This window comes from Oncorhynchus clarkii, chromosome 2, assembly GCF_045791955.1.
Source record: "Oncorhynchus clarkii lewisi isolate Uvic-CL-2024 chromosome 2, UVic_Ocla_1.0, whole genome shotgun sequence".
NCBI lineage: Eukaryota > Metazoa > Chordata > Actinopteri > Salmoniformes > Salmonidae > Oncorhynchus > Oncorhynchus clarkii.
In genome coordinates this window covers 67,901,181-67,919,226 of record NC_092148.1, presented here as the reverse complement: position 1 = coordinate 67,919,226, position 18,046 = coordinate 67,901,181, and the positions used below count along the sequence as shown (strand labels likewise).

Genomic DNA, 18,046 nt, shown 5'->3' with positions numbered 1-18,046 from the left:
GTGAATCCTTTGTCTGCTCAGAGGCCTGCTGTCAGTTCTGTGGTCTTAAAGTCAGAGGCCACGTCGTTCCAAACAATTAGTCTGTTCTACATGCCTTCGATCTGACGGACACTCAGGGACAAACACACTCTGCATATCTACCAGTGGCAAGGTTTCCACCAGAACTCAGGGAAGGAAAAACACAATATAACAAAGTCTGGTTATTAGAAGGAATAAGCCAATATGTTCAAGTCTAAGAGAAGACAGTGCCACGTTTTAGCTTTGTTGGTTGTAGTATTCTCTACTGAAAAAAACCTGTCCCAGTGTGTGTGTGTGTGTGTGTTGTACAGTCTCTACCCTCTCACTCTCTCTCCCCTCAGTTGTCCAAGGTGTGTCTGGGGGCTCGGTGTGGGTCTCCTTTCCCCCTCCCCTTCCTCTCTCCTACTTCCATTGGCTGGGTGTATCTGCGTTTAGTCTTCCTGCGTCTCTTCCCTGAGCACCAGACCCTCTCACAGTACTCCTCCACCTTCTGGGAGTCCCCATAGCCTATCAGCTGGAGAAACTCCTTGTACCACAGCTGTGAGGAAGGGCCTGGTCCTGGGGCTGGCAGCCTGGATGTAGTACCAGGGCCTGGCAGCCTGGAGGTAGGGCCTGGAGCTGGGGCTGGGGCTAAGGATAACCCTGGCAGGGCTCCTTGTAGCCTGGAACTTGGGTCAGAGTTGGAACCAGGGTGGGGGTCTGGAGAGGTATCTATAGGGAGGTGACAGGTTTCTTTTTTCTCCCCCTCTCCCTCCTCCCCTGTCCTGTGTATCAGGGCCCCAACCTTCTGCCCTCCCAACACGTGCAGCGTGACCCTCAGTAGGGTGTGGACATAGCCATGTTCCACTGTCTGACACACGTACACACCAGCATCCCCACTCCGAACACGCAGGAACAGCAGCCCGTGGGTTGTCATAACTACACGCTCATCACCTCCGACCTGGAGGTAGGGAGAGATGGGTAAGGTTAAAAAGAGATGGGAAAGCAGGGAATAGGGGAGGAAAGTGATGTTTGTGTGTGTCTCACCTCCTCTCTGTCTGGGTCCCTCTGTATGTACCACATGACTCTGGCCTGTAGAGAACGAGGGGTACACTCTAGTAGAGTACTGTTACTCTCTACCCCATACACCTGCATCTCCGCTGCACCCTGGTACTGCTCCCCTACTGAGACATCAGGAGACATTATATGTGAGATGTAAAAAAGAGGACAACATAGTAATTCAACTTACAGTGATCTCTCTTGTATCCTCATGCCTGTCACACAAAGCTTCTCTATACACACTTCTCTATCATACACAGGTAAATGTTTTTATGGACCTGAGCTTCAAAATTATAAGCTGCATGAAACATACCTCATAGGAGGTAAATCTCAGATGGGACAGCTTCGCACACACACACACACACACACACACACACACACACACACACACACACACACACACACACACACACACACACACACACACACACACACACACACACACACACACACACACACACACACACACACACACACACACATGAAATGTCAGGACTTTTTGGAGTGTAGAAATGTTTGACCATTAAAATATTCCTATATTCCTTAACCCAAAGATTTTCCAAAGATTGGTAAGCTGCCGCGGTCATCCCCCTCTTCAAAGGGGGTGACACTCTAGACCCAAACTGCTACAGACCTATATCTATCCTACCCTGTCTTTCTAAGGTCTTCGAAAGCCAAGTTAACAAACAGATTACCGACCCTTTCGAATTCCATCGTAGCTTCCCAGCTATGCAATCTGGTTTCAGAGCTGGTCATGGGTGTACCTCACCCACGCTCAAGGTCCTAAATGACATCATAACCGCCATCGATAAGAGACATTACTGTGCAGCCGTCAATCACCACATTCTTATTGGCAGACTCGACAACCTTGGTTTCTCAAATGATTGCCTCGCCTGGTTTACCAACTACTTCTCTGATAGAGTTCAGTGTGTCAAATCGGAGGGCCTGTTGTCCGGAACTCTGACAGTCTCTATGGGGGTGCCACAGGGTTCAATCCTCGGGCCGACTCTCTTCTCTGTATACATCAATGATGTTGCTCTTGCTGCTGGTGATTCTCTGATACTCCTCTACGCAGACGACACCATTCTGTATAATTCTGGCCCCTCTTTGGACACTGTGTTTACTAACCTCCAGACGAGCTTCAATGCCATACAACTCTCCTTCCGTGGCCTCCAATTGCTCTTGAATACAAGTAAAACTAGATGCATGCTCTTCAACCGATCGCTGCCTGCACCTGCCCGCCTGTCCAACATCACTACTCTGGACGGCTCTGATTTAGAATATGTGGACAACTACAAATACCTAGGTGTCTGGCTAGACTGTAAACTCTCCTTCCAGACTCACATCAAATATCTCCAATCCAAAGTTAAATCTAGAATTGGCTTCCTGTATCGCAACAAAGCATTCTTCACTCATGCTGCCAAACATACCCTTGTAAAACTGACCGTCCTACCGATCCTCGACTTCGGTGATGTCATCTATAAAATAGCCTCCAACACTACTCAACAAACTGGATGCAGTCTATCACAGGGCCATCCGTTTTGTCACCAAAGCCCCATACACTACCCACCATTGCGACCTGTACACTCTCGTTGGTTGGCCCTCGCTTCATACTCGTCGCCAAACCCACTGGCTACAGGTTATCTACAAGTCTCTGCTAGGTAAAGCCCCGCCTTATCTCAGCTCACTGGTCACCATAGCAGCACGCGCTCAAGCAGGCATATCTCACTGGTCACCCCCAAAGCCAATTCCTCCTTTGGTCGTCTTTCCTTCCATTTCTCTGCTGCCTATGACTGGAACAAACTGCAAATATCTCTGAAGCTGGAGACTCGTATCTCCCTCACTAGCTTTAAGAACCAGCTGTCAGAGCAGCTCACAGACCACTGCACCTGTACACAGCTCATCTGTAAACAGCCCATCTATCTACCTACCTCATCCCCATACTGTATTTATCTTGCTCCTGTGCACCCCAGTATCTCTACTTGCGCATTCATCTTCTGCACATCTACCATTTCAGTGTTTAATTGCTATATTAAAATGACTTCGCCACCAACACTTTTTATTGCCTTAACTCCCTTATCTTACTTCATTTGCACTCACTGTAAATATACTTTTTGTTTGACTATGTTTTGTTTATTCCATGTGTAACTCTGTGTTGTTGTATGTGTCGAATTGCTATGCTTTATCTTGGCCAGGTCGCAGTTGCAAATGAGAACTTGTTCTCAACTAGCCTACCTGGTTAAATAAAGGTGAAATATATGTATATTTTTTTTAAACCCCCAACCCTGAACCTAACCCTAAACCTAAACTTAACCTTAACCTTAACCAAACCCTAACCCTAACCCTAACCCTAACCTTAACCCCAAATACCATAACCTTAAACCTAACCTTAACCCTAGCTGTAACCCCAAAACACTAAATCTAACCCTTATGCTTAAAATAGCATTTAAACAAATTCAGGACCTCAAAAAAGTCCCTACTATTGTTTTTCTACCTACCTACTTCCTTCCTACTTTCAGGTGAAATGTTAGGACTTTGGGGTCCTGATAATGCAGGAAAACAAACACACACACACAGACTGACCATCAATCTGTAGCCCGTTGCACAGCTGTACAGCGTTGCCATGGCGAACATCCTGTCTCCTGAATCGTCTACTGAGAGAGAGGGGTAAGGGAGGAGGGTGTTAGATTGGCATTTGAGAGAGTGAGATAAGGACAGAGAGGAATTAGAGAGGATAGAGGTGCTGGATGAGGTGCTAATGAGTGATATGTGATCCCTCTGCACCTCTGTGCTTGTGCACATGTGCATGAGTCTGTGTCTGTGTGTGACTGTACATGCCTGTGTGTCTTGTGTGTTTGTGTCTCACCTCTTGGTGTAAACCCCAGCAGGGTAGTATCGTGAGCAGGTGATTCCATCCCAGGCGCAGTAAGGGTCCCTCGCTAGGCAACAGTCGGCACACTCAGACCCGTACAGGTCACACTGATGGAGCCTCACCTGAGCCACACCAACCTCAGAACCCACATATAGCTGTTGCTATGGAAACGACAAAACAGGGACAGAAATGAATGGAGGTACACATTGGAGTATATATCAAGCACAGGAGGATGGTGGCACCTTAATTGGGGAGACAGGGCTTGTGGTAATGACTGGAGCGGAGTCAGTGGAATGGTATTAAATACATCAAACACTTGGTTTCCAGGTGTTTGATGTCATTCCATTTGGTCCGTTCCAGCCATTAACATGAGCCGTTCTGCCCTCAGCAGCCTCCTGTGATATCAAGAACATAAAATGCATTACATTCCCCACATTCAGATGTCAATACACTGTGATCCTGTGGTTAGATGAAGGTACTACAGTTTTAAACAACCGCACAACACACAGCACATTTTTTATTAATTAAACATTTTAAGACAATACATAGTTTTCATACCCGTTTAGCTGATATGATGATCTCAGTTATTGGAAAAGGGACCTATAAAGAAGTCAAATATATTTTTTTTAACTTCCACAATGAAATCAAATTGTTGAGTGCCAATCTTCTTTATGTGTGCAATGACTATTGTTTGCCACATGGTGGCGGTGACTAACAACAGTACCTTGAACACCTGCAGTTCCTCCAGCAGCACTTCCTCTATGGTGTCTGTGTCTTTGTTGTAGATGGTGATAACCTTCAACACCAGAGAGTCGCCTACGGGAGAGAGTATCATCCGATGTAAATTTAACCCTTTCACCAATTCAACCACCCATTCAGAAAGGAAATCCAAATGGAAGAGTCAAAGCCTTTGTTTTGGGATGTCATTGTCTCTCTCTCTTCATCTTGTCTCTGTAGATTGTGATTGTAATGCACATTTTTGGAGATCAAAATATTTTAAGCAAATTCTCATGAAAGACAGATTGAGTGACTTTAATAATTTGAATACTTTGAGCACTGGGCATACAGTGAGTGATACTGTATGCCCAGTGGAGGGAGCACTAACCCTGAAGATACAGTACACAGCACTGGACAATTTCAGGATTTGTACCTGTTCCTATATACAGAACATGATAGTGTCCATCCTGGGCCTGGACACGGTCCACAGCGATCTGAGTTAGTCTCCTCCCCCCTGGCTCTGTCTGCAGTAGAACTGGTCTGCGGTGGAGGGGGAGGACCGGGCTAAACATGACAGGGTGGGAACGCACGAATCGCAGAACCTCATCAGGGAACTCCTTAGAACCTGAGAACCCACCACCATTCACCTCACTGGCACACTGGAAAGAGAGAGGAAGGGAAAGAGATGGAGAGGGAGAAGGGTTAAAGAGAGAGAGAGAGAGAGAGAGAGAGAGAGAGAGAGAGATGGGGAGAATACATTTTGTAATAAGAAAATAGCATTACACTGTGATAGACTACAATGATTCACTGGCGTACCAGACATCCCTCCTGCCCTGCAAGGCTCGAACAAGCTCTGAGAGCCAATGCGCCTGTCTGACATAGTTGTCTATTTTTCGATATATACTGTATACAGTACCAGTCAAAAGTTTGGACACACCTGCTCATTCAAGGGTTTTCTTTATTTGTACTATTTTCTACATAGTAAAATGACAGTGAGGACATCAAAACTATGAAAAATCACATATGGAATCATGTAGTAACCAAAAAATATATATTTGAGATTCTTTAAAGTAGCCACCCTTTGCCTTGATGACAGCTTTGAACACACTTGACATTCTCTCAACCAGCTTCACCTGGAAAGCTTTTCCAACAGTATTGAAGGGGTTCCCACATATGCTGAGCACTTGTTGGCTGCTTTTCCTTCACTCTGTGGTCCAACTTCTACCATCTCAAATGGGTTTTTTGGTTACTACATGATTCCATATGTGTTATTTCATAGTTTTGATGTCTTCACTATTATTTTACAATGTAGAAAATAGTACAAATAAAGAAAAACTCTTGAATGGGTAGGTGTGTCCAAACATTTGAGTGGTACTGTATATACAGTGCACTTGGAAAGTATTCAGACCCCTTGACTTTTTCCACATTTTGTTACGTTACTGCCTTGTTCTGAAATTGATTAAATGTATTTTTTCCCTCAACAATCTGCAAACAAAACCCCATAATGACATGTCATGCAGATTCAGAAATGTTTGCAAATGTATAAAAAATGTAAACAGAAATATCTTAGTTACATAAGTATTCAGACCCTTTGCTATGTCCTGTTTCCATTGATCATCCTAGAGATGTTTCTACAACTTAATTGGAGTCCACCTGTGGTAAATTCAATTGATTGGACAGGATTTGGAAAGGCACATACCTGTCTATATAAGATTCCACTGTTGACAGTTCATGTCAGAGCAAAAACCATGAGGTCAAAGGAAATGTTCGTAGAGCTCCGAGACAGGATTGTGATGAGGCACAGATCTGGGGAAGGGTACCAAAATATTTCTGCAGCATTGAAGCTCCCCAAGAACACAGTGTTCTCCATCATTCTTAAATGGAAGAAGTTTGGAACTATCAAGACTCTTCCTAGAGTTGGCCGCTTGGCCAAACTGAGCAATCGGGGGAGAAGGGCCTTGGTCAGAGAGGTGTCCAAGACCCCAATAGTTACTCTTGACAGAGCGGAGATGGGAGAAGTGGAGATGGGAGAACCTTCCAAAAGGACAACCCTCTCTGCAGCACTCTACCGATCAGGCCTTTATGGTAAAGTGGCCAGACGGAAGACACACCTCAGTAAAAGGCTCTTGACAGTCTGCTTGGAGTTTGCCAAAGACTCTCAGACCATGAGAAACAATATCCTCTAGTCTGATGAAACCAAGATTGGGCCTGATTGCCAAGCGTCATGTCTGGAGGAGACCTAGTACCATCCCTACGGGAGCCAACAGCAGAAGTGGCTTCGGGACATGTCTCTGAATGTCCTTGAGTGGCCCAGCCAGAGCCTGGACTTGAACCCGATCGAATATCTCTGGAGAGGCCTGAAAATAGCTGTGCAGCGATGCTCCCCATCCAACCTGACAGAGCTTCAGAGGATCTGCAGATAAGAATTGGAGACACTCACCAAAAACAGGTGTGCCAAGCTTGCAAAGTCATACCCAAGAAGACTCGAGGCTTTAATCGCTGCCAAGGTGCTTCAACAAAGTACTGAGTAAAGGGTCTGAATACTTATGTAATGTAATATTTCCGTTTTTTATTTGTAATACATTCTGCTTCGTCATTATGGGGTATTGTGTGTATATTAATTAAAGAAAAAAACAACTTAATACATTTTTTTTAAATTTGCTGGAATGTAACAAAATGTGGAAAAAGTGAAGTGTAACGACGTTCGTCTGTAGAAGGAGAAGCGGACCAAAAAGCAGCGTGGTGGTTACTCATGTTCTTTAATGGAAAACTGAACGATACATGAAATAACTTAAATCTACAAAACAACAAACGGAACGTGAAAACCTATACAGCCTATCCTGTGACAACAAACACAGAGACAGGAACAATCACCCACAAACACACAGTGAAACCCAGGCTACCTAAGTATGATTCTCAATCAGAGACAACTAATGACACCTGCCTCTGATTGAGAACCATACTAGGCCGAAACCTAGAAATCCCCAAATCATAGAAAAACAAACATAGACTGCCCACCCAACTCACGCCCTGACCATACAAACTACATACAAAACAAAGGAAATAGTGGTCAGAACGTGACATGAAGTGGTCTTAATACTTTCCGAATGCACTGTATATGAATAATTCTGTCAGTAACCCCTCCAAAAAGTAATTTATAAAAATGAAGCTAAGTATTTGTTTCTTGTGCTTCAAGAATGTGACTGATCAAAGTGCCTCAGGACTTGAAAAATAAATCATTGAACTGATTGAAAGTATAAGGGCATATGGTGAACAAATGCCGTGGTCAAGGCGCCAGTGCAATGAGTGGAGCTAACTCAGAGGTTCAAAAGCGTGTCTCAATTTTAGTTTAGAAAACGATCTCACTGCAGAAGTGACAGTTACAGGGATGGTTAAAAACAGCTTGATTGCCGTAGGAACATCAGGGAAATTGTGCAGAAGCGAGTGGTGCTTCAAATACAGCAGTTCTGCAACATCTTTAATTGAGCTTCTCGCATTCTCCTTTGTTGTTGTTGACAACCTCAATACGTTACAGAAAGAGATTAAGTGTCCAGGTAGGTCTGGGACAGGTCGTCTGGATACTGGACAGCCAACAACTTGGCAGATGCAAACAGATGATCATCTTTAGCGACCAACTGTTCTTGAGGGCTCAAACAAAAAAAGCGGTTTGCGATTTTGTTCAAACTGGTGAACTGGCCTTTGAGTTGTGTGGTTGCAAAATCAACAGTCCCTTATCTCTGGTATATCTTGGCATGCCTCATTCAAGATACGTTCAAATTATGTGAAGCACAATGGACACAATATCTCAGGAAAGACCGTTTGGGTTGTCAATACTCAATATAGAAAACGGTTGGGCCGGCAACCTGGACCTACAGGCCGCTGTGAAAACATTTGCACATAAAAATGCAAGGTGATCTATTGCAAGGCATATTGCAGCTCCTATAGGCCTCTACATAGAAAAAAAGAGATTGTATTATTAATGCTAATTTTAGAAAAAAGGACGTTGCACGCCCAATTTTTCAGTTTTTGATTTGTTAAAAAAGTTTGAAATATCCAATAAATGTCGTTCCACTTCATGATTGTGTGCCACTTGTTGTTGATTCTTCACAAAAAAAATACAGTTTTATATCTTTATGTTTGAAGCCTGAAATGTGGCAAAAGGTCGCAAAGTTCAAGGGGGCCGAATACTTTCGCAAGGCACTGTATGTATCTCCAAAGGGCGGCTGCCACAGACAGGGGAGCGCTGAGAATGTAAAATTCTGCTGCTTGAATATCACCTTGTTCAAAATTATTGTTGAAATTGTATGGTTTGGATATATGGAGTTTGCTGTGATGGAGGTGCACCGCTTAAGCAAATTCATAAAGGACCTTATCATATTACATCCACCATGCAGTGCTTGGAACCTTATTCATCAGGTTTGGAGAGGCAATCAGGTATATTGATAAGTCAGTAGATGTTGTCGCTGTGGGGGTGGCTGTTGGAACAGGACTCACAGATCCGGGGCGTGGGTAGGGGACCCGGCCTTCGTAGGGGGTCCAGTGGTGCTCTGAAACGACGATAGAAGTTCGCGAAGCCGAGAAAGCGCTGCAGCTCGACGCGTGACTTAGGGACGGGCCAATCAATGACAGCTTGGACCTTAGCGGGATCCATCTTAATGCCTTCAGCGGAAATAACAGAACCGAGAAATGTGACGGAGGAGGCATGAAAAGTGCACTTCTCAGCCTTCACAAAAAGACAATTCTCTAAAAGGCGCTGGAGGACACGTCGAACGTGCTGAACATGAATCTGGAGTGACGGTGAAAAAATCAGGATATCGTCAAGGTAAACGAAAACAAAGATGTTCAGCATGTCTCTCAGGACATCATTGACTAATGCCTGAAAGACAGCTGGAGCGTTAGCGAGGCCGAAAGGAAGAACCCGGTATTCAAAGTGCCCTAACGGAGTGTTAAACGCCGTCTTCCACTCGTCCCCCTCCCTGATGCGCACGAGATGGTAAGCGTTACGAAGGTCCAACTTAGTGAAAAACCTGGCTCCCTGCAGGATCTCGAAGGCTGAAGACATAAGAGGAAGCGGATAACGATTCTTCACTGTTATGTCATTCAGCCCTCGATAATCTATGCAGGGGCGCAGAGACCCGTCCTTCTTCTTGACAAAAAAAAACCCCGCTCCGGCGGGAGAGGAGGAGGGGACTATGGTACCGGCGTCAAGAGCTACAGACAAATAATCTTCGAGAGCCTTACGTTCGGGAGCCGACAGAGAGTATAGTCTACCCCGGGGGGGGGTGGTTCCCGGAAGGAGATCAATACTACAATCATACGACCAGTGTGGAGGAAGAGAGGTGGCCCTGGACCGACTGAACACCGTGCGCAGATCGTGATATTCCTCCGGCACCCCTGTCAAATCACCAGGCTCCTCCTGTGAAGAAGAGACAGAGGAAACAGGAGGGATAGCAGACATTAAACATTTCACATGACAAGAGACGTTCCAGGAGAGGATAGAATTACTAGACCAATTAATGGAAGGATTATGACAAACTAGCCAGGGATGGCCCAAAACAACAGGTGTAAAAGGTGAACGAAAAATTAAAAAAGAAATGGTTTCACTATGATTACCAGAAACAGTGAGGGTTAAAGGTAGCGTCTCACGCTGAATCCTGGGGAGAGGACTACCATCCAGGGCGAACAAGGCCGTGGGCTCCTTTAACTGTCTGAGAGGAATGTCATGTTCCCGAGCCCAGGTCTCGTCCATAAAACAGCCCTCCGCCCCAGAGTCTATTAAGGCACTGCAGGAAGCTGACGAACCGGTCCAGCGTAGATGGACCGACAAGGTAGTGCAGGATCTTGAAGGAGAGACAGGAGTAGTAGCGCTCACCAGTAGCCCTCCGCTTACTGACGAGCTCTGGCCTTTTACTGGACATGAAGTGACAAAATGACCAGCGGAACCGCAATAGAGACAGAGGCGGTTGGTGATTCTCCGTTCCCTCTCCTTAGTCGAGATGCGGATACCTCCCAGCTGCATGGGCTCAGCACCCGAGCCGGGAATCTCATCCTTTACCTCTGCGCGGAGACCCTCCAGAAGACGAGCGAGCAAGGCCGGCTCGTTCCAGCCACTGGAGACAGCAAGAGTGCGAAACTCAATAGAGTAGTCTGTTATGGATCGATTGCCTTGACATAGGGAAGACAGGGCCCTGGAAGCCTCCTCCCCAAAAACAGATCGATCAAAAACCCGTATCATCTCCTCCTTAAAGTCCTGATACTGGTTAGTACACTCAGCCCTTGCCTCCCAGATTGCCGTGCCCCACTCACGAGCCCGTCCAATAAGGAGAGATATGACGTAGGCGACACGAGCAGTGCTCCTGGAGTAAGTGTTGGGCTGGAGAGAAAACACAATATCACACTGGGTGAGGAACGAGCGGCATTCAGTGGGCTCCCCAGAGTAACACGGCGGGTTATTGATTCTGGGCTCCGGAGATTCGAAAGCCCTGGAAGTGGCCGGTGGATCGAGGCGGAGATGGTGAACCTGTTCTGTGAGGTTGGAGACTTGGGTGGCCAGGGTCTCAACGGCATGTCGAGCAGCAGACACTTCCTGCTCGTGTCTGCCTAGCATCGCTCCCTGGATCCCGACGGCTGAGTGGAGAGGATCCGAAGTCGCTGGGTCCATTCTTGGTCGGATTCTTCTGTTACGGTGCGTGAATGAGGACCCAAAAGCGAATTAACTTAAACAGAGCTTCTTTAATTACCAAACATAGGTAGGCTCAGACGGACCGGCAGATTCCGACAGGACAAGACAAGGTTACAGCAAACATGACGACAGTCTGGTTCAGGCATGAAACACAACAAACAAGAATCCGACAAGGACAGGAGCAGAAACAGAGAGAGATATAGGGACCTAATCAGAGGGAAAAAGGGAACAGGTGGGAAAAGGGGTGACGAGGTGGTTAGGAGGAGACAAGGCACAGCTGGGGGAAAAGAGGGGGAGAAAAGGTAACCTAACAACGACCAGCAGAGGGAGACAGGGTGAAGGGAAAGGACAGAAACACACAACATGACAATACATGACAGTATGTATCTCCCGGTGGGCAAACTGGCCATTGAACGCTGCTCGCACATCATCCATGTGGTACACACACACCGCATAGCCCTGGAACACAGCACTATGGAGGGGAGAGAAATGTATGTTGATATATTCATTTCAATATACCAGTAAATGGAATGAACATTAAAAACATGACTCCGCTGACCTTGTAGTGCTGAAGAGGCCAAAAATCTCTGGATTCTTCTCATCCTTGTTCTTCAACACAAATACATCCTCTGAAATGTGACATTTAATAACATATGAATTTATTTGGAATACATGCATAACAATCAGCTAATGGTGCGTGATTTCGCCTGACATAGAAAATGTGCTCACTCGTCAGGACACCGTTGTTCAGAGGAGCTAGCCAACAACACAGCTACAGTTACACAATCACTTCAAGCTGAAGCTGGAAAGACTGTAAACTAGCTGCAATTTGTTTCATTTGACCTTTTTTCAATTGACCTTTTTTTGTATATACAGTATGCCTAAAAATTATGCCAGCTGATTCATTATTTTAGCTGGCTGAGAAACGCTTCCTGCTTTTCTGTCTCATCCTGACTCCTGAAATGTTCATTACTATGGGACAGCTGAAGATCTAATTTTAATATTGAAACAATGTTGCAATTGTTGAAGAGAAAGACAGCAAGGTTTACGCAAATCTCCTCCATTGAAAACGAAATGTTAGTCTAAAAGTAATGTGAGATAATGTCTAGATGCTTTTTATAGTGGAGATGAAGTTTATACGTTGCCTGTCTGGGCTGATGAGACAGAGGATTGTGCAGTCAGATGGAACAGAGTAAATAGGCATTTTAACATTATAGATTTAGCCGGTGGTAACTTGTGGAATAGACACCTGCTGAAATGCAGTTTTGGCAAATCAGTATTCAGGATTAGACCCACCCGTTGTATAAACGTTGCTATGGAGTTGCTACTGTAAGAGAGTTTATAGCTAGCTACTGGCTACCTGCTGTTAGCTAAAAAATCTAGCTAGTCAATGAAAAAATGGACAATAAAAATGACAAAGGACAGGAAAAAGGACGGGAAAACAAATAACTGAACTTACACAAGCAAGAGAAAACAATTCAGACAGAAAACAAGAAAGGTAGGCTTGGTTTATGTTCTAAAACACCTAGGTAGAACTAGCCAAGTGCAAACCAGCTGTAACATCTACTGTATCCAGCTGTAATCAACTAAGATGGATACATTTACAAGCCCCAAGCTCAGCAACCTTGCTATCAAATATGCAGAAGGTATTGCCAGTGAAGCAGGGAAGAAAAATGATAAAGCAAAGGTTTTAGACGAGCACCCAGAGACCCTAAGAGCAGACTTTATGCTACAAAAAGACAAAGAAATCAATGTGGATCTTCTATTTTTCACTGAACGTCCAAATGTTTGGCATGCAGCCCAGCGCAAAGCGCACAAACATCTTAAAATGTCTGGAAACAAGACCATGAGACAGTTGTATGTGGACACAACCCCAGAATGGAATTCATATTAATATATATAATAATGGAACAGTAATGATCCAGTCTAGAGCTGTTTGAAAAAGAGTTCGACAGAATGTATCCTTTAGTGGATGATGAACTAAAAACGGACGTCTCCACTAACAATGCCTCTGCAACACCCAAAACTTGGGGTTAAAAAATAGGAGGCCCACAGTACATCACTCCCTCCTTTACCTGTAGCAGCTGTGTGCACCCCAAAAACTTTACCTACCCTGACCTGCCAACCTCCCAACAGTCTGACCACGTTCAGCTGAACACACATCCAGAGGACAAGGGACAGGATCCGGTTCAACCCAGGAGACCGCCCAAAACTATTCCCAAGACAACAGACAGCTAAATTATGGTGTCCCACTACTGACAGTGCATTATAACTGCTCTATCAAGCCAAGCTGGAAAGTCTTGACAACCTTACATTACATACTGGGACAAATGACCTGCGCACAATAGGAGAAAGAGTGGCAGAGAAAGCACACACCCTGTTCCCAAGGACAAACATGATTATATCCACCCTTCTACCAAGCAAAGATCTCTCCTGGCAAATGATCCATAATGTCAACCAAAGAATCACCATGGACTGTGCCTCACTACCAAATGTCCGCATCTCTTACCACCCCAACCTGACATGTAAGCACTTGTACGACCACGTACACCTGGTCCATGAAGGATTCAGAATATTTGCCAAGGACCTGAAGGACGCCACATTAAGCAGAGTTCCACAATCATACCAGCCGAGCAACAGAGCCCCCCAACCTCCTCGCTATCTAAGAAGAGAGAGGAGGCCAATTTAATCTCAGATGAGCAAGATACAGACATCTCTTGCCACTACTAACATATCCAACACAAAGGTGTTGAAGCACCTTTGGCAGGGATTTACAGCCTCAAGTCTTCTTGGGTATGATGCTACAGAAAAACCTTATTTACATAAGTATTCAGCCCCTTTGCTATGAGACTTTAAATTGAGCTCAGGTGCATCCTGTTTCCATTGATCATCCTTGAGATGTTTCTACAACTTGATATGGGTCCACCTGTGGTAAATTCAATTGATTGGACATGATTTGGAAAGGCACACACCTGTCTATATAAGGTACCAAAGTTAACAGTGCATGTCAGCGCAAAAACCAAGTCATTACGGACAAAGGAATTGTTCGTAGAGATCCGAGACAGGATTGTGTTGAGCCACCGATCTGGGGAAGGCTATCAACAAATGTCTGCAGCATTGAAGGTCCCCAAGAACACAGTGACCTCCATCATTCTTAAATTGTAGAAGTTTGGAACCACCAAGACTCTTCCTAGAGCTGGCCGCTTGGCCAAACTGAGCAATCGGGAGAGAAGGGCCTTGGTCAGGGAGGAGACCAAAATCCCGATGGTCACTCTGACAGAGCTCCAGAGTTCTTTTTTAAATTCTTAGTTTTATTTAATTAAATGTATTGACTGAAGATTACACAATACACTAGCTGTATGTTGTACCTGTATACATTATTATACAGTTGAAGTTGGAAGTTTACATACACTTAGGTTGGTGTCATTACAACTTGTTCTTCAACCACTCCACAAATTGTGTCCCACCACCCACCAATCCCTATTTTTATGCTTCTGCTAGTCTCTGTTCATCATATATGCATAGTCACTTTGATGATACCTACATGTACATACTACCTCAATAAGCCTGACTAACAGGTGTCTAACAGTTATATAGCCTTGCTAATCTTTTTTCAAATTACTTTTTACTGTTGTTTTATTTCTTTACTTACCCCCCCCCCCCACACACACACACACACGCACACACACACACACACACACACACCTTCTTTTACCGCACCATTGGTTAGAGCCTGTAAGTAGGCATTTCACTGTAAGGTGTTACTGTGTTACTGTAACACCTGTTGTATTCGGCGCACATGACAAATAAACTTTGATTTGATTTGATTCGATTAACAAACTATAGTTTTGGCAAGTCGGTTAGGACATCTACTTTGTGCATGACACGAGTAATATTTCCAACAATTGTTTACAGACAGATTATTTCACTTATAATTCACTGTATCACAATTACAGTGGGTCAGAAGTTTACATTCACTAAATTGACTGTGCCTTTAAACAGCTTGGAAAAGTCCAGAAAATGATGTAATGGCTTAAGATGCTTCTGATAGCTAATTGACAACATTTGAGTCAATTGGAGGTGTACCTGTGGATGTATTTCAAGGCCTACCTTCAAACTCAGTGCCTCTTTTCATGACATCATGGGAAAATCAAAGAAATCAGCCAAGACCTCAGGAAAACAATTGTAGACCTCCACACGTCTGGTTCATCCTTGGGAGCAATTTTCAAACGCCTGAAGGTACCACGTTCATCTGTACAAGCAATAGTACGCAAGTAGAAACACCATGGGACCACGCAGCCATCATACCGCTCAGGAAGGAGACGCGTTCTGTCTCCTATAGATTAATGTACTTTGGTGAGAAAAGTACAAATCAATCCAGAACAACAGCAAATGACCTTGTGAAGATGCTGGAGGAAACAGGTACAAAAGTATCTATATCCACAGTCAAACGAGTTCTATATCGACATAACATGAAAGGCCGCTCAGCAAGGAAGAAGCCACTGCTCCAAAACCCCCGTAAAAAAGACTGACTACAGTTTGCAACTGCACATGACAAAGATCGTACTTTTTGGAGAAATGCCCTCTGGTCTGAAGAAACAAAATAGAACTGTTTGGCCATAATTACCATTGTTATGTTGAGGAAAAAGGGGGAGGGTTGCAAGCCGAAGAACACCATCCCAACCGTGAAGCACGGGGGTGGCAGCATCATGTTTTGGGGTTGCTTTGCTGCAGGAGGGACTGTTGCACTTCACAAAATAGATGGCATCGTGAGGGAGGAATATTATGTGGATATATTGAAGCAACTTCTCAAGACATCAGTTAAAGCTTGGTCGCAAATGGGTCTTCCAAATGGACAATGACCCCAAGCATACTTCCAAAGTTGTGGCAAAATGGCTTAAGGACAACAAAGTCAAGGTATTGGAGTGGCCTTCACAAAGCCCTGACCTCAATCCAATAGAAAATATGTGGGCAGAACCGAAAGAGCGTGTGTGAGCAAGGAGGCCTTCAAACCTGAAGCAGTTACACCAGCTCTGTCAGGAGGAATGGGCCAAAATTCACCTAATTTATTGTGTAAAGCGTTTGACCCAAGTTAAAAAATTTAAAGGAAATGCTACCAAATACTAATTGAGTGTATGTCAACTTCTGACCCACTAGGAATGTGATGAAAGAAATAAAAGCTGAAATAAATCATTCTCTCTACTATTATTCTGACATTTCACATTCATTCTTAAAATCAAGTGGTAATCCTAACAGACATAAGACAGGGAATTTTTACTAGGATTAAATGTCAGGAATTGTGAAAAACTGAGTTTAAATGTTTTTGGCTAAGGTGTATGTGAACTCCCGACTTCAACTGTATGTACTATTATTGTTACCACTGAAATTAACTGTATTTCATTATGCTCCTTGCATTGTAGTGTATTTACTGAAATGTAATATCTACAAATTGTGTTTAACACCAATAAAGCAATCTGAATTTGAATTTGAAGTGAGAGAAAGAGAGGGTGACAGAGAGAGAGAGAGAGAGGGAGAGAGAGGGGGAAGGGAGAGAGAGCTTCAGGGTTCCATCAAGAAAATGTACTATAGTTATATCCCCTGCCTTCACACACACACACACACGTCTGTACCTAGCTCGTCAAAGTGTGTGTCGATGCCATTGGGTCCAGCCACAGAGCAGATGAGACGAGTCTTTAGGAAGGAGCTCCAACGATTCACCAACATCCTCTGACCTCCATGATCATTCTGAAGGGAGAGGATGGAGAAAGGGAGAGGGAAGAGGTTAGAATGGGAAGGAGTCAATGACAGTATACAGGACCTTCAGAAAGTTTTCACACCCCTTGACTTTTTCCACATTTGTTATGCTACAACAGCCTGAATGCAAAATGTATCAAATTTAGATTTTTTTTGTCACTGGTCTGCACACAATATCACATAATGTCAACGTGGAATTATGTTTTTTAAAATGTTTAAAAAAAAGCTGAAATGTCTTGAATCAATAAGTACTCAAACCCTTTGTTATGTCAAGCCTAAATACGTTTAGCAGTACACATTTGCTTAACAAGTCACATAATAACTTGCATGGTTTGTGCTTAACATGACTCCACACATACAAATATCTGTAAGTTCCCTCAGTCGAGAGGTGAATTTCAAACACAGATTCAACCACAAAGACCAGAGAGGTTTTCCAATGCCTCGCCTAGAAGGGCACCTATGGTAGATGAAGAAAAATATATATATATCCCTTTGAGCACGGTGAAGTTATTAAGTACACTTTGGACGGTGTTTCAATACACAAATTCACTACAAAGATACAGGCGTCCTTCCTAACTCATTAGAGGAAGAGGAAGGAGACCAGAGTGGTTTTTGGATTTCACCATGAGGCCAATGGTGCCTTTGAAACAGTTACAGTTTAATGGCTGCAATAGGAGAAAACTGAGGATGGATCAACAACATTGTAGTTACTCCACAATACTGAACTAATTGACAGAGTGAAAAAAGGAAGCCTCTACAGAAATGAAATATTCCAAAACATGCATCTTGTTTACAACAAGGCACTAAAGTAATACTACAAAGGGTCACATTGCCTTCGGAAAGTATTCAGACCCCTTGACTTTTTCCACATATTGTCACTTTACAGCCTTATTCTAAAATTGATTAAATAAAAAATCTACACACAACATCTACACACACAAAAATATATACACACAATTCCCATA

The 18,046-nt window shown here is 44.1% G+C and overlaps 1 protein-coding gene across 1 annotated transcript in view; it reads right to left on the bottom strand.

Annotated features, from left to right (window-relative positions):
- Positions 1 to 329: 329 nt before the first annotated feature.
- The window catches only part of LOC139382195 (semaphorin-3E-like), a 52,701-nt gene continuing 34,984 nt past the window's right edge, over positions 330 to 18,046 (bottom strand). Inside the window, exons 8-18 of the mRNA XM_071126079.1 lie at positions 16,958 to 17,072; positions 11,887 to 11,956; positions 11,706 to 11,799; positions 9,140 to 9,190; positions 5,079 to 5,304; positions 4,653 to 4,744; positions 4,487 to 4,528; positions 3,923 to 4,089; positions 3,640 to 3,707; positions 1,045 to 1,181; positions 330 to 958 (exon numbers count right to left, since the gene is read on the bottom strand). Of these exons, the coding sequence (XP_070982180.1) occupies positions 356 to 958; positions 1,045 to 1,181; positions 3,640 to 3,707; positions 3,923 to 4,089; positions 4,487 to 4,528; positions 4,653 to 4,744; positions 5,079 to 5,304; positions 9,140 to 9,190; positions 11,706 to 11,799; positions 11,887 to 11,956; positions 16,958 to 17,072 (1,665 nt within the window). The 3' untranslated portion in view covers positions 330 to 355. The remainder of the gene's footprint in view (positions 959 to 1,044; positions 1,182 to 3,639; positions 3,708 to 3,922; positions 4,090 to 4,486; positions 4,529 to 4,652; positions 4,745 to 5,078; positions 5,305 to 9,139; positions 9,191 to 11,705; positions 11,800 to 11,886; positions 11,957 to 16,957; positions 17,073 to 18,046) is intronic.